The 14,336-nt window shown below is 40.7% G+C and overlaps 2 protein-coding genes across 2 annotated transcripts in view; both read right to left on the bottom strand. All coding sequences in view use genetic code 11, as the record gives it.

The window, feature by feature from the left end:
* EGR_10206 (hypothetical protein) overlaps positions 1–1,598 on the bottom strand; it is a gene marked incomplete at both ends in the record, with an annotated part of 5,138 nt that extends 3,540 nt beyond the window's left edge. The window contains 2 exons of the mRNA XM_024499455.1: positions 1,342–1,510; positions 1,553–1,598. Of these exons, the coding sequence (XP_024346120.1) occupies positions 1,342–1,510; positions 1,553–1,598 (215 nt within the window). The remainder of the gene's footprint in view (positions 1–1,341; positions 1,511–1,552) is intronic.
* An 876-nt stretch (positions 1,599–2,474) lies between these two features.
* EGR_10205 (hypothetical protein) lies at positions 2,475–11,226 on the bottom strand (the record flags this gene model as incomplete). Its single annotated transcript, XM_024499454.1, has 6 exons — positions 2,475–2,529; positions 3,464–3,595; positions 3,945–4,111; positions 7,020–7,272; positions 10,599–10,749; positions 11,178–11,226. The coding sequence occupies 6 exons, from the start codon at positions 11,224–11,226 to the stop codon at positions 2,475–2,477; spliced, it is 807 nt and encodes a 268-aa protein (XP_024346119.1).
* Between the last annotated feature and the right edge of the window lie 3,110 nt (positions 11,227–14,336).

Genomic DNA, 14,336 nt, shown 5'->3' with positions numbered 1-14,336 from the left:
TTATGGGGTCTAATCAAGTTCAAATGAATCAGATTTGCCCTTTAAAACGGCCATGAACGTTAACGACTTACAATTTTGACTCGCTGTCTTTGAGCCAAACTCGCCCACAAAAAGGAGATTAACATACGGAACGAACGCTTTTGGTAGCACTCCCCAATTAAAGAAGGGAAGAAGGAAAGGAAGTGATGTTAAAAATTGTAGTTAAATCCGTAGCACGTGTAGATATCACTCCGCCTGATGCAATTCTAGCAATGCAATCCTCCGTTGCCTGGAGATTAATCACAATTCATTAAAAGACTTGTGACAATTAAAGCAGAAGATTTACCACATGTGGCTCTCCGAGATCGACGCAATAAAAATGCATTTGCTTGTTGTAGATTTCACCGAACAAACACCTTCTAAATCTAACATTTCAAATATCGGACTGGTAGTTTTAAAGCATCCACTGCAGGGTTTCCAGGCCCCCCGAACACCTATTATGGGGCTATTTTCAGATTCATATGCTTTATAGACTTCATAAATAATTCAGCTATTGCAGTGTAAATCAACAAGACAAAGTACTACATCAATAGATGTTATAGTGGGTTGAAGTGACACTTACCAAAGTGCACCTTTTGCTGTTCTATATTCTTGAAACTTAGTGGATTTAGAGAATTTGCGCTTAAATCTCAAGCGGTTTTTGAGTTTTATCTACAACATTGGAGAATTCAAAAAATTGTACGTGACGCAGTTCATATTAATAGCAGTGCAAACTGCTATATACTTTAACTACATGCCAGGAATAAACCCCTACCTTAGTGTCTTCCCTTGTTATACAGACCCAGCTAGCGACTCAGATTTAACCACTGCGTGGAACGCCTGGCCCATTCTGGACGCAGAATTGCCTAGTCGGGAAATCAAAAAAGACGAACCTCGCGGTAGGAACGGTGAGCACAACACAACCGTTTACAGACGGGTTCTGAGAAGTTAGAGCACACTGGGTAACAGAGTAGGTAGATCTCGCTAAACAGTTAGACTGCACCGACAAATATTGCTTATCAAAGCTGTTTACAGCGTTTCAGCCAAACGCTAGAATAGGTACCATTTCTACACCACAAAATATTTTTTGTCTTAAAAACTCAGGTCTTAGATTGACTAGAGCGCACCTCGTCTCAACAACTAGCAGCAATGAGAACCATACTGGAGCAGCATCTTTATCAACAAAAACTGGACTGATTAAACCTTCTAATGGAAAGCACAAAAGTTGAGCTGCTACCAAACAATCTCAAGTCAATATATGTGACCTCACTAACGTAAATTTGAAAGTATTAGGAGAGTAAGGGGCGTCAAACAGCAACTTACGAATGCATAACTTCTTGAAATGCGTATTGAGGGGAGACGGAAGATAGAGAGCTTCTTTTCTCCTCCTCCGTTCCTGCCTGTCTTGAAACCTCATAAGCCTTTTCCCTAACAAATTCCGCATAGGTCTGAGCATGAGTTGGAGCCAATCGACAAAACACTACCCGTTCGACTGGTAAAGAACTATTAACCCAAAACTGAGGTTATTTTTAACAGAGAGATATTGAATTAACGGGGTCTGAGCTCAGCGCACAATGCATCGGCTGATGACATGGAGGAGCTAAAGGTTGAGATGCTACACAGAATTAAATTGATGAAATCCCTCGTAGCCTCCCTTCTCCGACCTTTTGCTCACATTCAATTGCGTCCGTGTATCCGCCAAGCTAAATAAGTGTCTCGAACCTTTTTCTGAGCTTCAATGCGATACCCAGAAGGCCAACGTTGATGAAGTGCACCAGATTGAGGTACTCAAGACGATCACTTTTAATTGGAATACCCGGGCGTAGAATCCTTCTCTAGCAGTTTAGCTGGGCTAGTACATGATAGGTTTGACTTCCTGAGTTCTTCAACCCGTGACCCTTGAAGGTAAGCGAAAAATGAAGCAATATATCATCCCACCTCATCACAGAAAATCAAAACCAGCCGGAACGTCTCGAAGGAGATGATTAAAATCAAGGTAGCTATTTTAGGACCAAACTTCGGTATAGACACGGCTAAAACCTCTATAAGAAATAGATTACCTACCCACTCTCCGACATGTCTTACCTGTGGAGCCAGGATCAATGGACACTCTACCCTGTAGCCACTTGCTTAATATATTAACCAAGCTTATCACCATGCTACTTGGTGTGACAGTGACGGCCTTGTAAATCATCGGCTTTGCTTCTAGACTTTGTGGTTAAATGACGAAAAATGCAATCCTTTCCTGCTAATGAAATTTTTAAAGCTGCTAATTCACGATATACCAGAAGAGTCCATACAAGTGATGCATTCCAGTGTCTTTCCTAGATCCACCTTGTCAGTCATAAGGCAGCCATGATTGTCAGTTATTTTTACACCATTAACGTAATCGCACATAAATTTGACTCCCTTTAATAATATTTGTTCGAAATATAACATAATTCTCTCTGATGAGGTCAGAAGGATTCTCGAAGGATTGGATCCACAACAACACCGGCCAGCTTTTCATTTCTAGGAGAGAAGAAAGAATAATATATTCGAAACTCAAGTGTCAGATATAAAACTTTCATGAAAGTCCAAGTCTGGTATCGCATAGGGAACGAGCGAATCACTTTGGAGGAGACCATGCAGAGAAACTTTTGCCAAAAAACGCTTTAAGCCCAGACATTTGGACTCATGTCCACTGGCTAAGAATTATTTGTATACATTCAGAAGTACCTTGATAATTTGGTACTGAGATTTCAAGAGGTTTTGCACGAAGTAATGCTTCCCACAGCAACACATAACCAAATAAAATACATGAATACCATCTCCACAGTCACTGCCACTAGAGTGGTTAACATCGTTAAGCGGTCTTCTGGATTCGGTGACGAAAGTGTACGGTGGGTGGAAAAAGTCTGTAATGCAGGACCCCACCGTATTTCTTTGCATAGCATGTGAATAAAATGCAAACAAATACACAATCAACACCACTCCTCCATTAAGAGTACTCCCCAAAGATCGCACTGCAACCCAACTTGGCGCATTACTCATTCGCTAACAAACAGACAAACAAGCAGAAACCGCACACCACTACTCAACCGGTGTAATTCTAACCTTGGAACCAACAAATCGCACCGTAGATGCGAATAACGGGTTATTAAAATGAACGCAACATCATTTTGCGTAAGCACAAAATTAAACTATACTTTGCCTATAAAGCTTTTAATTTTTCAATGATGAATTTTTAGTGAAAAATTAAGTATGTGAAACCGAGGTTATTTGTTTTAATTAAGTCCTCCTTACCACCAGCAATGGATCCAAAATCACAGTTGCGCTGATGCACAGAAGCATTTGGACCTAATGCATTCTGCTGCGATAGCCCAAATAGTCTACGAAATCTCTCTCCGGAACAAGTTAGAAAACTCCCTCCTCGCCTATCCTAAACCCAACGAAATTGACTCACAACCTGGAGCCCACAACAGCGCGTTCGCCACTCAGTAGTGAACCACCACCCCTCCTTGTGGCGAAAACGGCTGCAAGCGAAATCAACCCTACACCATCTAATGCATACCCTGGCAGGAGTCGCCATCCAGACCTGAAACAATCAGCCAACGGATCCGGAGAGGCAAATTAAAATATTTATTAGCATACACTATCTAGAAATTCATAGGTATCACATGATAGAATGTTCTTAAAATAGATGAAGAGAAAAACCAAAGCTATGAAGCGAAGAAGCAACACAATAGCCATCCAATCCACGTCGATGATGTAAAAAAATTCCAATCCACTTGGCTAAGGTGATGCTGCATGCCTCTGACAGTGATCCACAAGAGATATTAAAACCTTTAGCCAGGAAAAGCAGAAGAGCTAGAATAATCAGAAAAGACTGAGTACCGTAACGTGAGGGATGGGATGATTGTAGGTGTAGCTATGAGGGAGGATACGGGGCAGTGGGCGGTGGAGGGTGTTGAGGAGCCGCTCCCCAGCCCGAGCCTAGAACAGGGTTGGAAGATGCTGGATAAGGAGGATTTGGGACCGGTGGGGTCTCACCCGGATACGGAGGTGGCTGGATGCCCGATGGGACCGAAGCGGGATAGGGTGGTGGAGGATCCTTGATAAAACAGAAGAAAGTGGCAACACCTAATGAGAATTCAATTAACAAATCAACTAGCTAATCACGCATTCAAGCAGGAAGTTAGAAGAGGCTTACTGGTCACTTATAACTGATGCCGTGATATCAATACCGAAACGTGTTTTCCCCTTCACATGTTCACGTACATTTAGTGTCCGGAAATTTCCACATGAGCCCCCAATTACGTAATGTGCATTCTTTTCAGTTTAATGGTAACCGGCAGCGCTAATTCATGTGGCAAACAGATTGATGCAGTTTAAAGCAGTAAAACAAATACAAACTATGCCTGGTGGGGAAATATCTGCATTTTGAACAGCTTTGATGGAATTCGCTATTAGTAAATGGTGGTCTATTTTCCTCCGACCTCATGACAGCAAACATACTAAATAAGGTTCGGTTTTTAAGGAATCCTTGAACATAGTGTAACAGCGAACCATATTTGTGTTGGGTAAAAAATGAGAGCAAACGACAATTGTAAACAATTGCGACTCTGGATATGCAAATTGACCATCAAGCAGGCGAACGAGAGGCGAAACAATCGTCGAACTGCCTTGTAACTGGCTCACTATGAGATTCTTTTCTAAGTGGGTCAACGTAACTTGTACCTTCGAATTTCGTCTATACACAAAGGCGTTCGACAGACACTCGTCTAAAGTTGATCAAACTTTTACTTAATATCTAATATCATCAAAGCAATGCTATATCAAACATAAAAACAGCAGTTTCCTGTGGACAAAAATTTTGTCTTAGCTTAAGCGTACAAGAGCAAAAAGCAGAATCTGGCAAAAAAAAATATTCAGACAGAAAACTACGTTTAGTCTGCCGCGGTTCCAGTGAAACAATAACCACATAAGGTCAGAGGAGAAACAAGGGTCAGTGGAGGTGTCTCTCATAAATTGGATTAATGTGATTAAAACACCAAAATATGTTGGGGAAAGGAAAGAAAGCCATGCAAAAAACCAGCTCTAAAGGGCAATAATAAACTCCTGTTTGAGGGATTACCAAAGGCTTTCGGTTGCGCCTGGAGCCTTCCGCTTAGCCTTGGTAAACAAAATACGCACAAGTGCGTAAACAAAAGCTTCTGATGTATTGACTTAGTGTAGCATATTTTATCGACTTACTAAATCGCTTAAATAACATAATGTAGCTAAATGATAATTGATTGTGCTCGTACATGCTACTGAAAAGGCCTTTTAAGTAGGCTGTGATTCGCCAGTACTTCAATGCACCGATAGTAGAGCCACCTCCGGATCCGAGATGCGCCCAAAAACCTTGGACTCTTGCAATGAATGTGACCGGTTCCACTGAAGCTTCAAAGTAGGGTTTTGTTCGAAGTGCTCAATTCGGTGTAATGGTGAACAACAAAGCTAGATCAGTAATTTAAAAAGGTTCAAATCTACCAAAAGAAAACTGCTAGCCATATTGTAATATGAAAATATGACACCTCTCCACCCCAGACATATAGCTGAGGAGCGTTAACGTGGCACTGATACAACCCCGAGGCACTGGTTTGCCAATTTTCGCTTTTGGGTCACCTGGTGTAAGTTGCTACCCTAAGCTAAAGGGTAAATTAAAACGGCACAAAATGCCGTGGGAGCTGAATTTTTTAGAAAAATACACAAGAATGGGCATAATCGAATTGAAGAGCATAACCACTTCCATCGACATTTGGTTCTAAACGATTGTCCTAAAATTCTTGGTTGGCTAGTACGCATTTATCTTTGCAATGGAACGATTAGATTTAAGGGGATTTGCAATTAAAGAATTTCTACAAATATGCCAACTTTTCATAACAAACTCTATTTCAAATTCTGCATCGTGACAAGAAGTAGAAGAGAGTGGGAGATTTTCACTGAACGAATTAAGAATGAAAAACATCCACAGGGGACCCGATTAGTCGAGTTAACTAGAAACAACAAAAAGCGCCGCTAACATTAAATGCAGATGTCGCCTTAGTGTGGTGGAAAATCATCGCTTTATCATCACAAAAATTATATGCCATTGAAGGCTACTGAAAGCCCGTGTTCTGAAACAAGGTAACTAACAGCCAAAGCAAAGGCAGGCTCAAAAATTTCCACTATAGTCCTGTCTTCGATAACTTATATGAATGTATGCAGAGTATCTAAAGAAATGACACCTTCACCGCGTTTCTGATAGCCAAACCGAACCCGGATAGACAACTAGGCAGGATTGAAAAGAGAATAAAGGAGCCAGAAGGAATAATAGCAAATTACTAGACTTGCATTTTGCTGAATAGCTCTGCTTCAAGGCAAGAATTTTCTACGCTCAGCGATAATTGGATGCAATAAACCCATTATATGGGGCATCAAAAGCTCTCATTTTGTTGAACGCTCACCAAATCGAAGGTACACAGAAAAGAAGCACCTGCAGTGAATGGCCGAGTCTACGAACACTCAACACAGATGCTTTGACTTTTGGCAGAGCCTCAATGCGGAGTCTAACAAGACAGCCACTGGCAGTGCTATTTAAATAAACCCCAAGAAGGTAATGCAAGTCCCTGAATTGTGAAAACAATACTTTCCTTCCCCAAGCTGCTTTTACATAAATTTTTATGCGGAAACCGATTAGCAAACAGAGCATCACCCGACCACTAACACACTCTCATAAATCTATCCCACCCTGACAGAGTCTGTGTGCAGAGGGTGCGGTATTCAGGATTTTTCACAACGTCTACAGAATGTACCCCAACCGCCAGGCAGCCTTCAAAGGTGCAAAGTCACCATACCATCTTCGATTCTGGCTTGTAAGTGGTTGCAAACGACAGGACAACTCGTTAATAACAAAGGAGAAGAGTGATCACGATGAACGCTGAAGGCGACGCTCAAAGAGGGGTAAAAAGGCAGCGATAAATACCGAGCGAACTCACCAGGTATGGATCAGATTTTGAGACAGGCACTGGGTAAGTGGGTACACGCGGATCCAAGGCAGGCGCGTACCCCCCTACGGTGACAAAATTCGGCGGTGGTGGCGGTGGCGCCGGCATGTCGTGCATCGATGATGATTGCTTGCGACGACGTCGGAGGCAGAAGAAGTAGGCCAATAATCCAATGCCCAATATCATCAAAAGGGTGCCGAAGAGAGACCCAATTATCCTGCCCTGTGGTTGAGAGTAGCTGTAACTGCGTACAAAGCAATAAATTATATTTTCCTCCTCTTGACCACCGTCAGGCCTCAAATGAATGCCCCACCAGGGAGCAATCAGTCATCAACCTCGGCGTTCTACCCTTATAACCTAAATCACCATTGATGAATTTTCTCATTTTAAATCTAATTTGGCTACGTGCAAGCTCAGGAAGAACGAAAATTGAGGTTGGGACTTACTTTTAGCAAAAGGCGGAAAGAAAAACTTTTTTAGGAGTAGAAACTGCACTGCTGTTTTCGATGTTATCCCTTCCTACACCTAGTCACGTGCCCTTCAATCTAGAAGCCATAAACACCAAGAGACCTGTCAGTACGACTGCACTATTCAAATGCAACTTTGGTGGCAACTTTTTAAAAACTGAAAATTTGTGCTTTCAAGAGAAAGTACGTTGTGTTAATCTTTTGCATAAAAGATGGTCCAGTGTGCGCAGTTTCACGAAAGGTTAGTTTATGCGTCGATCATGTGAATTACATGTTCACATACATAAATGTTCATTCTGTAGGGTGGAAAACCATCACGTCCGGGATATCCGGTAACAGCTCGCCTTTGATGTCCGTCATCGAGATACCCAAAGTATTCAAATGGCGTGTCGGTACAAGATTACTTGTTCCATTATCGTACTGTACTAGGAGTAGATACTCACGAGCTCAGACTTGACGCCTTCGTTGCTTGCACACATTACTGCTGTTGTCTGCCATATTAATTAGGAATATATTGTTTATCCTTGAAGAATTTAAGTACACCGTAAAAAATGAGGCCCCACCACCTCCTCACAGCATCGTTGTTGCTAATTTTGGTAATTGTAGCAACAGGCAGCAAATCTCATATTACATTCACAGGAGCTAACACCCACACCGACTACTCATGCAGCCAACTCCAGTGAGGTCAATTCTACCACCTTTTGTGAAAATGCCTGGCATATACACCAAGGAAAGAGAATGACTGCTTAACCTATTGACGCGCAAGTGAATGATAGGTGATTGAGAGCGCTAAAAAACTAAGGGTTAAAAATAAGAAGTCTAAAGCAGCAGAGCAGCAGAAGCAAGTACACCAAAAATGAATTCACGGCACACCTGATGCGTAGTCCAAGAGACTAGACTTACAATTTATGCAAGGGGAGTACAACTATTCTCCCAAGACACCTCATCTCTATGAGTTAGGATGGATTGTGGAGCACACAATTAAACAAGTTGAGACTGAAAACCACTGAAGTTAAGACAAACAGAGGAGCCCCAGTGCATCTCACACATCGTCGAAATGTTAAATAGACAATCACACTTCTAACACAGCCAGATTTGGTTAAGTAGATCACTAAACCTGGACGGGATCCTGGTCAATCTGTTAACGGAGGGTGAGGAATAATTTTCGATGCTTTTCAAGGCATTACTATTCCTTCGTTTGGCTCATGGTGGATCCAAATAACAGACACTACGCAATCGGTATTAAAGACAAAACAGACAATAAACAGGCAATAAAACCGAAGTAATATCAATGCATTCCTACTAGACTTTCCAGTCCCAAAATCACTTCCATAAAATTACAGTGACCTCATAAGAAGCTAAGTGAATAAATTAACCCTGTCGATGCCTGTAGAACGAATAACAGAAGATGGCAAAATAAAGCAGAGGAGGCAGCTATTATTCATTTTAATAAAAAAAATTCATCCGGGTGAGATCCCTAAAAGTAAACGAGTGGGTGTATTTAATGCCCACCGTAATCATCGCCAATCCATGTGATGGATTCAGCTATCATAAGGTAGTGAGGTCAAATGACGGTGATAACGCAATGTTGTTTCGGTAGCGCGAGAATAATTAACACCGGTTTCGAAGACGAAGAAAAGGAAACATCCCATATTCGCCACCTTGATCCAAACACTTGAGAGCCTATCTTATATTCCTTTGCATGAATACAGAAATAGCACGAACGTTTTGGAGTATTTTTAAGAACGAGCTACCAGCAGTAACGTTTGACCGACTGCTAAGAGACGACTTTGAGATCCTCCAAAAACCCTCAACTCATCACTGAGCATGAAGCAAACACGTTCGTTATCGAGATCAAAGAGGAAAATGGACCGCCTCAACCCTTTCACTACTGACCCGAAATATCTTACATCTATGCCAAGCTCTGAACTAGGTGTTACCAACTATCCTAAACTAAAAGAACATGTGTCATATACGTGTGAAGCTTTAAAATTAATCGTTCCTAAGATGAAGGGCTGAAAAAAGTGCTAACGTCCCCCTTGTTGAGGTTAGGGAGTACATGAAGTGGAGTTTAACAACTTGTCTATGTAACATTTTTCATAAATCCTCCAACCAGATTTCTGTAGTCAAATCCTGAAAATAACCGGTTTTTGTTCTTAATTTAAGCTAGGAAAGAAACTCAAGTATCAATTTAGTGTTGCTGTAGTAGTCACATGCCTCATGCAATCAGAGAAGTAACCAAACCATCGATGTCGTACAGAACGTGATGGAAATAGGCTACCTAGTCAGTTACGAACCACATATCTGGGTAGGATGAATCTGGACATTTGCTTCATTAATTCTTATGAAATGATAAAGCAGAATGTAGATCATGTCATTCACAAGTTATGAACATGAATTTCTACTGTTGTTTATCTAAACCCCGTATCACATGTGCGACACGGGTCCCAACTTAGCTTTTGGTAAATGACCGCATTAAACTGTCTCAATTGAAGACAGGCTATTTCTATTTCACTGAAAAGTAGTGTAGGGTTATCATGGACCTAGGAGAAATACACTTTTCAGTTCCCTTGGGCAAGGGATGAGTTGGTCAAAAAAACATCAAAACAGTAAAACATCGCGATTGTATTCGTCGATATTCCACTAAAAATCTGGCAATGAAGGTGTTAGGAAATAACCAAAAAACAAAGCTAAACTACACAACCGCAAGTCCTTTCTGTAAAAATTTTTAAAATACTACCGACTAATGAGTTCAGGTTAGTTGAAGTTTTGAAAAGTAAGAAATTTAGTCAAATGCGAGGATTCCTTGATTTCCTGCCTTCAATACAGGTAAACCTGAGGAAATGGCGTTTGATGCAAAGGTTTGGCGTACTTTATTGCTGACCTAGATCGACGTTTACAAAATTTTCAAGGGAATTGTATGATTGGGCATGTTTGTAGTTTGACTGAATTATTTAGCTATCCAGGTAAATAAGTAGGAAAAATCACCGTAAATAAAAATATCATTACATTAAGAACGTTTAAATGGGAGGAGAATATATTCCAACGGTAAAAAGAGCAATAAGTGGTGGTGAAAACCACTATAAAAGTGATGAAAACTCACTAGGAACGGCCGGCACAACACCTTTCGCCATCGTAAAGCTCACTACGACAGCAGTAGCGAAGGTGGCTGGGGCACACCGTGTACATATATTCCCTCGGGACTCCATGCGGATCAACCTCCACCCTTCTCCCCTCGCATATCGTGTATCGAGCTTAAAGGGTGAAAAAAAAATTTTATTCATGCCATCTGGACATGTAAAAAGTCCACTGAAATCCCAATGGAATACCGATATCTTTGTACTACAATAAAGTTAATTCACCAATATTTAAGGATGGAGAACAGCCCCTCAAATACTGCTTGAAATTCGTGCTTTTACCACTCCAACATCCTATTTATACTGGTAGTGACTGTCAATTATAAGTTTTTGATGTAATTGAGTGTAATAACATGATACCAACAAAGCGAAGCGTCTGATGATAAGACAAGGCTGATAACACACAAAGGTAAGAGAAATAAACCGTACAAGCAAACTTGTGCCCAATAAGGCAAGCAAGTTCTGGCTCAATTGCCTACTTCCACTTTTCTTCAATAAATTTTACTTATCAAAGCATACGGAAGACCACATTGAAAATAACTTACAAATATCATGATTTGACGCCAATTTGAAGCCAACATATACAGCAGCCATACTGCCAGCCGCGAGAAGTAATTTTCTGCTGAGAGAACTAAAAAAAATGTCAGCCGCATACATATGAAAGCAAAAATACCGAAATAGTGGACGAAAATCCCATATCATGCCTTACAAGTCAAATTTGCTAAGCAGATACATGTTAAAATGGACAGAAGCCGGCAAAAACGCCGTATATATACGCTAGCTCAAAATAACGATGCGCCACTTACAGGCCAGAACTTGATTTAAGATTCGAAAATGAAGTTTTGTATTTACGGGGAGGAGAACGAACTTTAGGACGATTTCCTCTACAATAAACATCTAAGGAAATGAGCTGGAATTCGACTCACCATAAACGCCAACGACGAGTAAGAGCAAAAGCATTACAAACCACAGTCTCATGGTTGTATAAGGTATGTACAACTAGATCCAAATGCGGCACTACTAGGCTGATGAAGGAAAAGGCGCAACCTTTAGCGAACTCAAACAAATTCATATTTTTTTACAACATTAAACTTTTGAGCTGTGCGTTGACTATGGGCGCGTAATTGCTGAACAGTGTATTAATGACTGTTACTTTTATAAGTGGTGTTATTATCATAGGCTGTCATTTGAGTTGCACCCAAGTATAGGAGTTGTTATTAACTAGAAGTCAGGAAATTAAAACCTGGGCTTTATTAAGTGATAATGAAGGAAAAAAACGTTTTTTTAGTTAGGTACTGATATTTTGTTCGTACATTATAATGAAATCTTTCCCCGTATTCTTCGAACCATCTTAGACGAAGGCGTAAACTTTTAATCCCTTATTACGAGAATTTTTCCTCGATATATATGATGAAGTATTGGTGCAGTGTTGCAAAGTCTTTGTAGCACGATTCTTTACTAAATCAAATTCTTGGGAGAGCACAGTCATGGCCTTCAGCCGAGTCATTGACCTGGAATACAAACAGCAGAAACTGGAGACCCTGGAGAGTAAGATATGCGACTAAACCGATCACCGAATCATCGCATTCAGTACTAAGTAAATATTTACTTCTTTCAGCTGGTGGCTGGTGAGTAACCTCATACCTGCGAAATTACTATGATCGCCAGCACGAGGAAGCCCAATGCCTCTAGTTTCTTCTAAATCCTAGAACGACTAAGTTAATATTTCCTTTCGGATGCTCCCCTAATTTTTCATTAAGAAAAATTTAAGGCTTTGACTAGCTATGAATATAGTAAGTATGTTTTGAAAGGCTTCGGCTAAGTTAACTTGTTTTTTATAAATGGTAGCCTATTTAATAAGTACATCTTTCAATTCCACAAAAGGGATCCACAATAGCTACTAAAATCAGACCTAATAAAACTGCAAATGCATACCGTAATCTTGGCAAACAGACCTTTAAGCTTATGTAACTAGTTCAGGCTTTTTTCTCTTCCACCTCTGCCTTCATCCGCTTGGAATTTGCAGATTGGTTTGAGAAGACAATATTTAGTTAATAATTGTTGCGAATGCGTACAGGGGATCAGAGTTCAGTTCCTCCCCAAGGGTCATCAGCGACCGCGCATTCTCGAGGTTGATGCATACTGACCGCTTCAAAGAGATATGCATTGTACTTGCGTATTTCCTTATCTATCGCATGCATGCAGGCTTTGCCGGGCTTGTAAATTATTTTAAATATGCATTTTCCACTTGCAAGTAAAGTACTTCTCGAGTAAATTAATTCTGCTGATTGATGGCGTTTCCCTATCTCGTTAATTTGGTGAAATGGTCAAAGGTCCAAACATGCAGTTTCTCAGCCCCTCTGCGCAATAATAAACTTTCTATAATAATATGCCCTGTTACGGCCTCGGAAACGTATCAGCTGGCCCACTTCAAGAGATGACCAAATCTGAACGTTACAATAGATACACATTTGCTGTTAGTGGCCGTATTTGTGGAAACTCACTACGGTAGGTCTAGAAAAGTGTTTGTATTTTGATAGATAGCGCTCATGTTCCAAGGAACTTCATTTGACTTTAAAGGGGTGTTTACTATATGTCCTCAAAGGGCACAACATTTGACGTTGTCTCTTGAACGACTATTTAAGTGAAGTATGAATCACCGTCGGAATATGCGCTTTGGATAAATCTCTCTCAGATGGACTTCTCCCCCATGGATTTCGCTTTACGAAGACTGCTGCATTTAGAAATCCTATTCAGAATGGCAGGGCACACTAATACTAAGGATTATCATTCATTCTGAAGTTGGATTTCATTAAATCACGGCTTTCGATAACATATTTCATTCTATTGCGTCAGTCAGACGCGGAGAATTCATTCCGGAGGTTAAGGGTAGGCACCGGCAATTCTCAAGTATTAGTTATTTCAAGCAATAAATTTGGAGAGACTGCGCGGCTCTTGATTCAAGCTACATCCCGGTGTGTTTATCTCAACAAACAGGAAAGCAAAGATTTGTTTGTTGTCACCAAAACGGAGCAGTGACCACTGAGAGCTCCGATGAGAGCCTCCAGAAGACACATGTGTTGCATGGTGATTTGATGGGCCAAATTTAGCTTTCAGGTTTGTAAGTGTGTCTCGATGAGCCGATTTGTTGGCCGTCTAGTGTGGTGTCGATGTTGCAATGAATAGTCCTCCCTCCTTGAGATGGAATGATTCGAGTCAAATCGCATTTATCTCACATGCTACCATCAAATATGTAGTAAAAGCACTGCATTAACCAATTTTATCACCTTAAATAGAAAACAATGCATTAATGCACGAATCTGTTCACTTCACGTGACCGTCATAAAATGTAAATTTCATTGTCATCTTCCTCCTCATTGAAGGCATTCTGCTTGCTGTTGTCTTGACTCTCTGACAACTCCTTCCATGCACCTAGTACAATCTAACTCACAATCTACGTCTTTCTGCTACTTACGTTAAGGTCAGAAGTAGAAAAAAGCTGGTGGAATAACAGAATAGGATAGAATTCGTTCACTATAATCATACTCATCTCCTAACCGTTTCGTTTTCTTCCAAATATTGGCAACTCCTAGCCAAGCTGTTGACATATGAATCGAAAAACTAGAGGTAACCCCTTGTACAATATAGACCTCTAGCTGTTCTTTTCATCTCCCTTGAATTCAACATTCGTATGTATGACGACG

The sequence above is a fragment of the Echinococcus granulosus genome, assembly GCF_000524195.1.
Source record: "Echinococcus granulosus chromosome Unknown EG_S00199, whole genome shotgun sequence".
In the NCBI taxonomy this organism is placed as follows: Eukaryota; Metazoa; Platyhelminthes; class Cestoda; order Cyclophyllidea; family Taeniidae; genus Echinococcus; species Echinococcus granulosus.
This window is presented reverse-complemented; position numbering and strand designations above follow the sequence as displayed.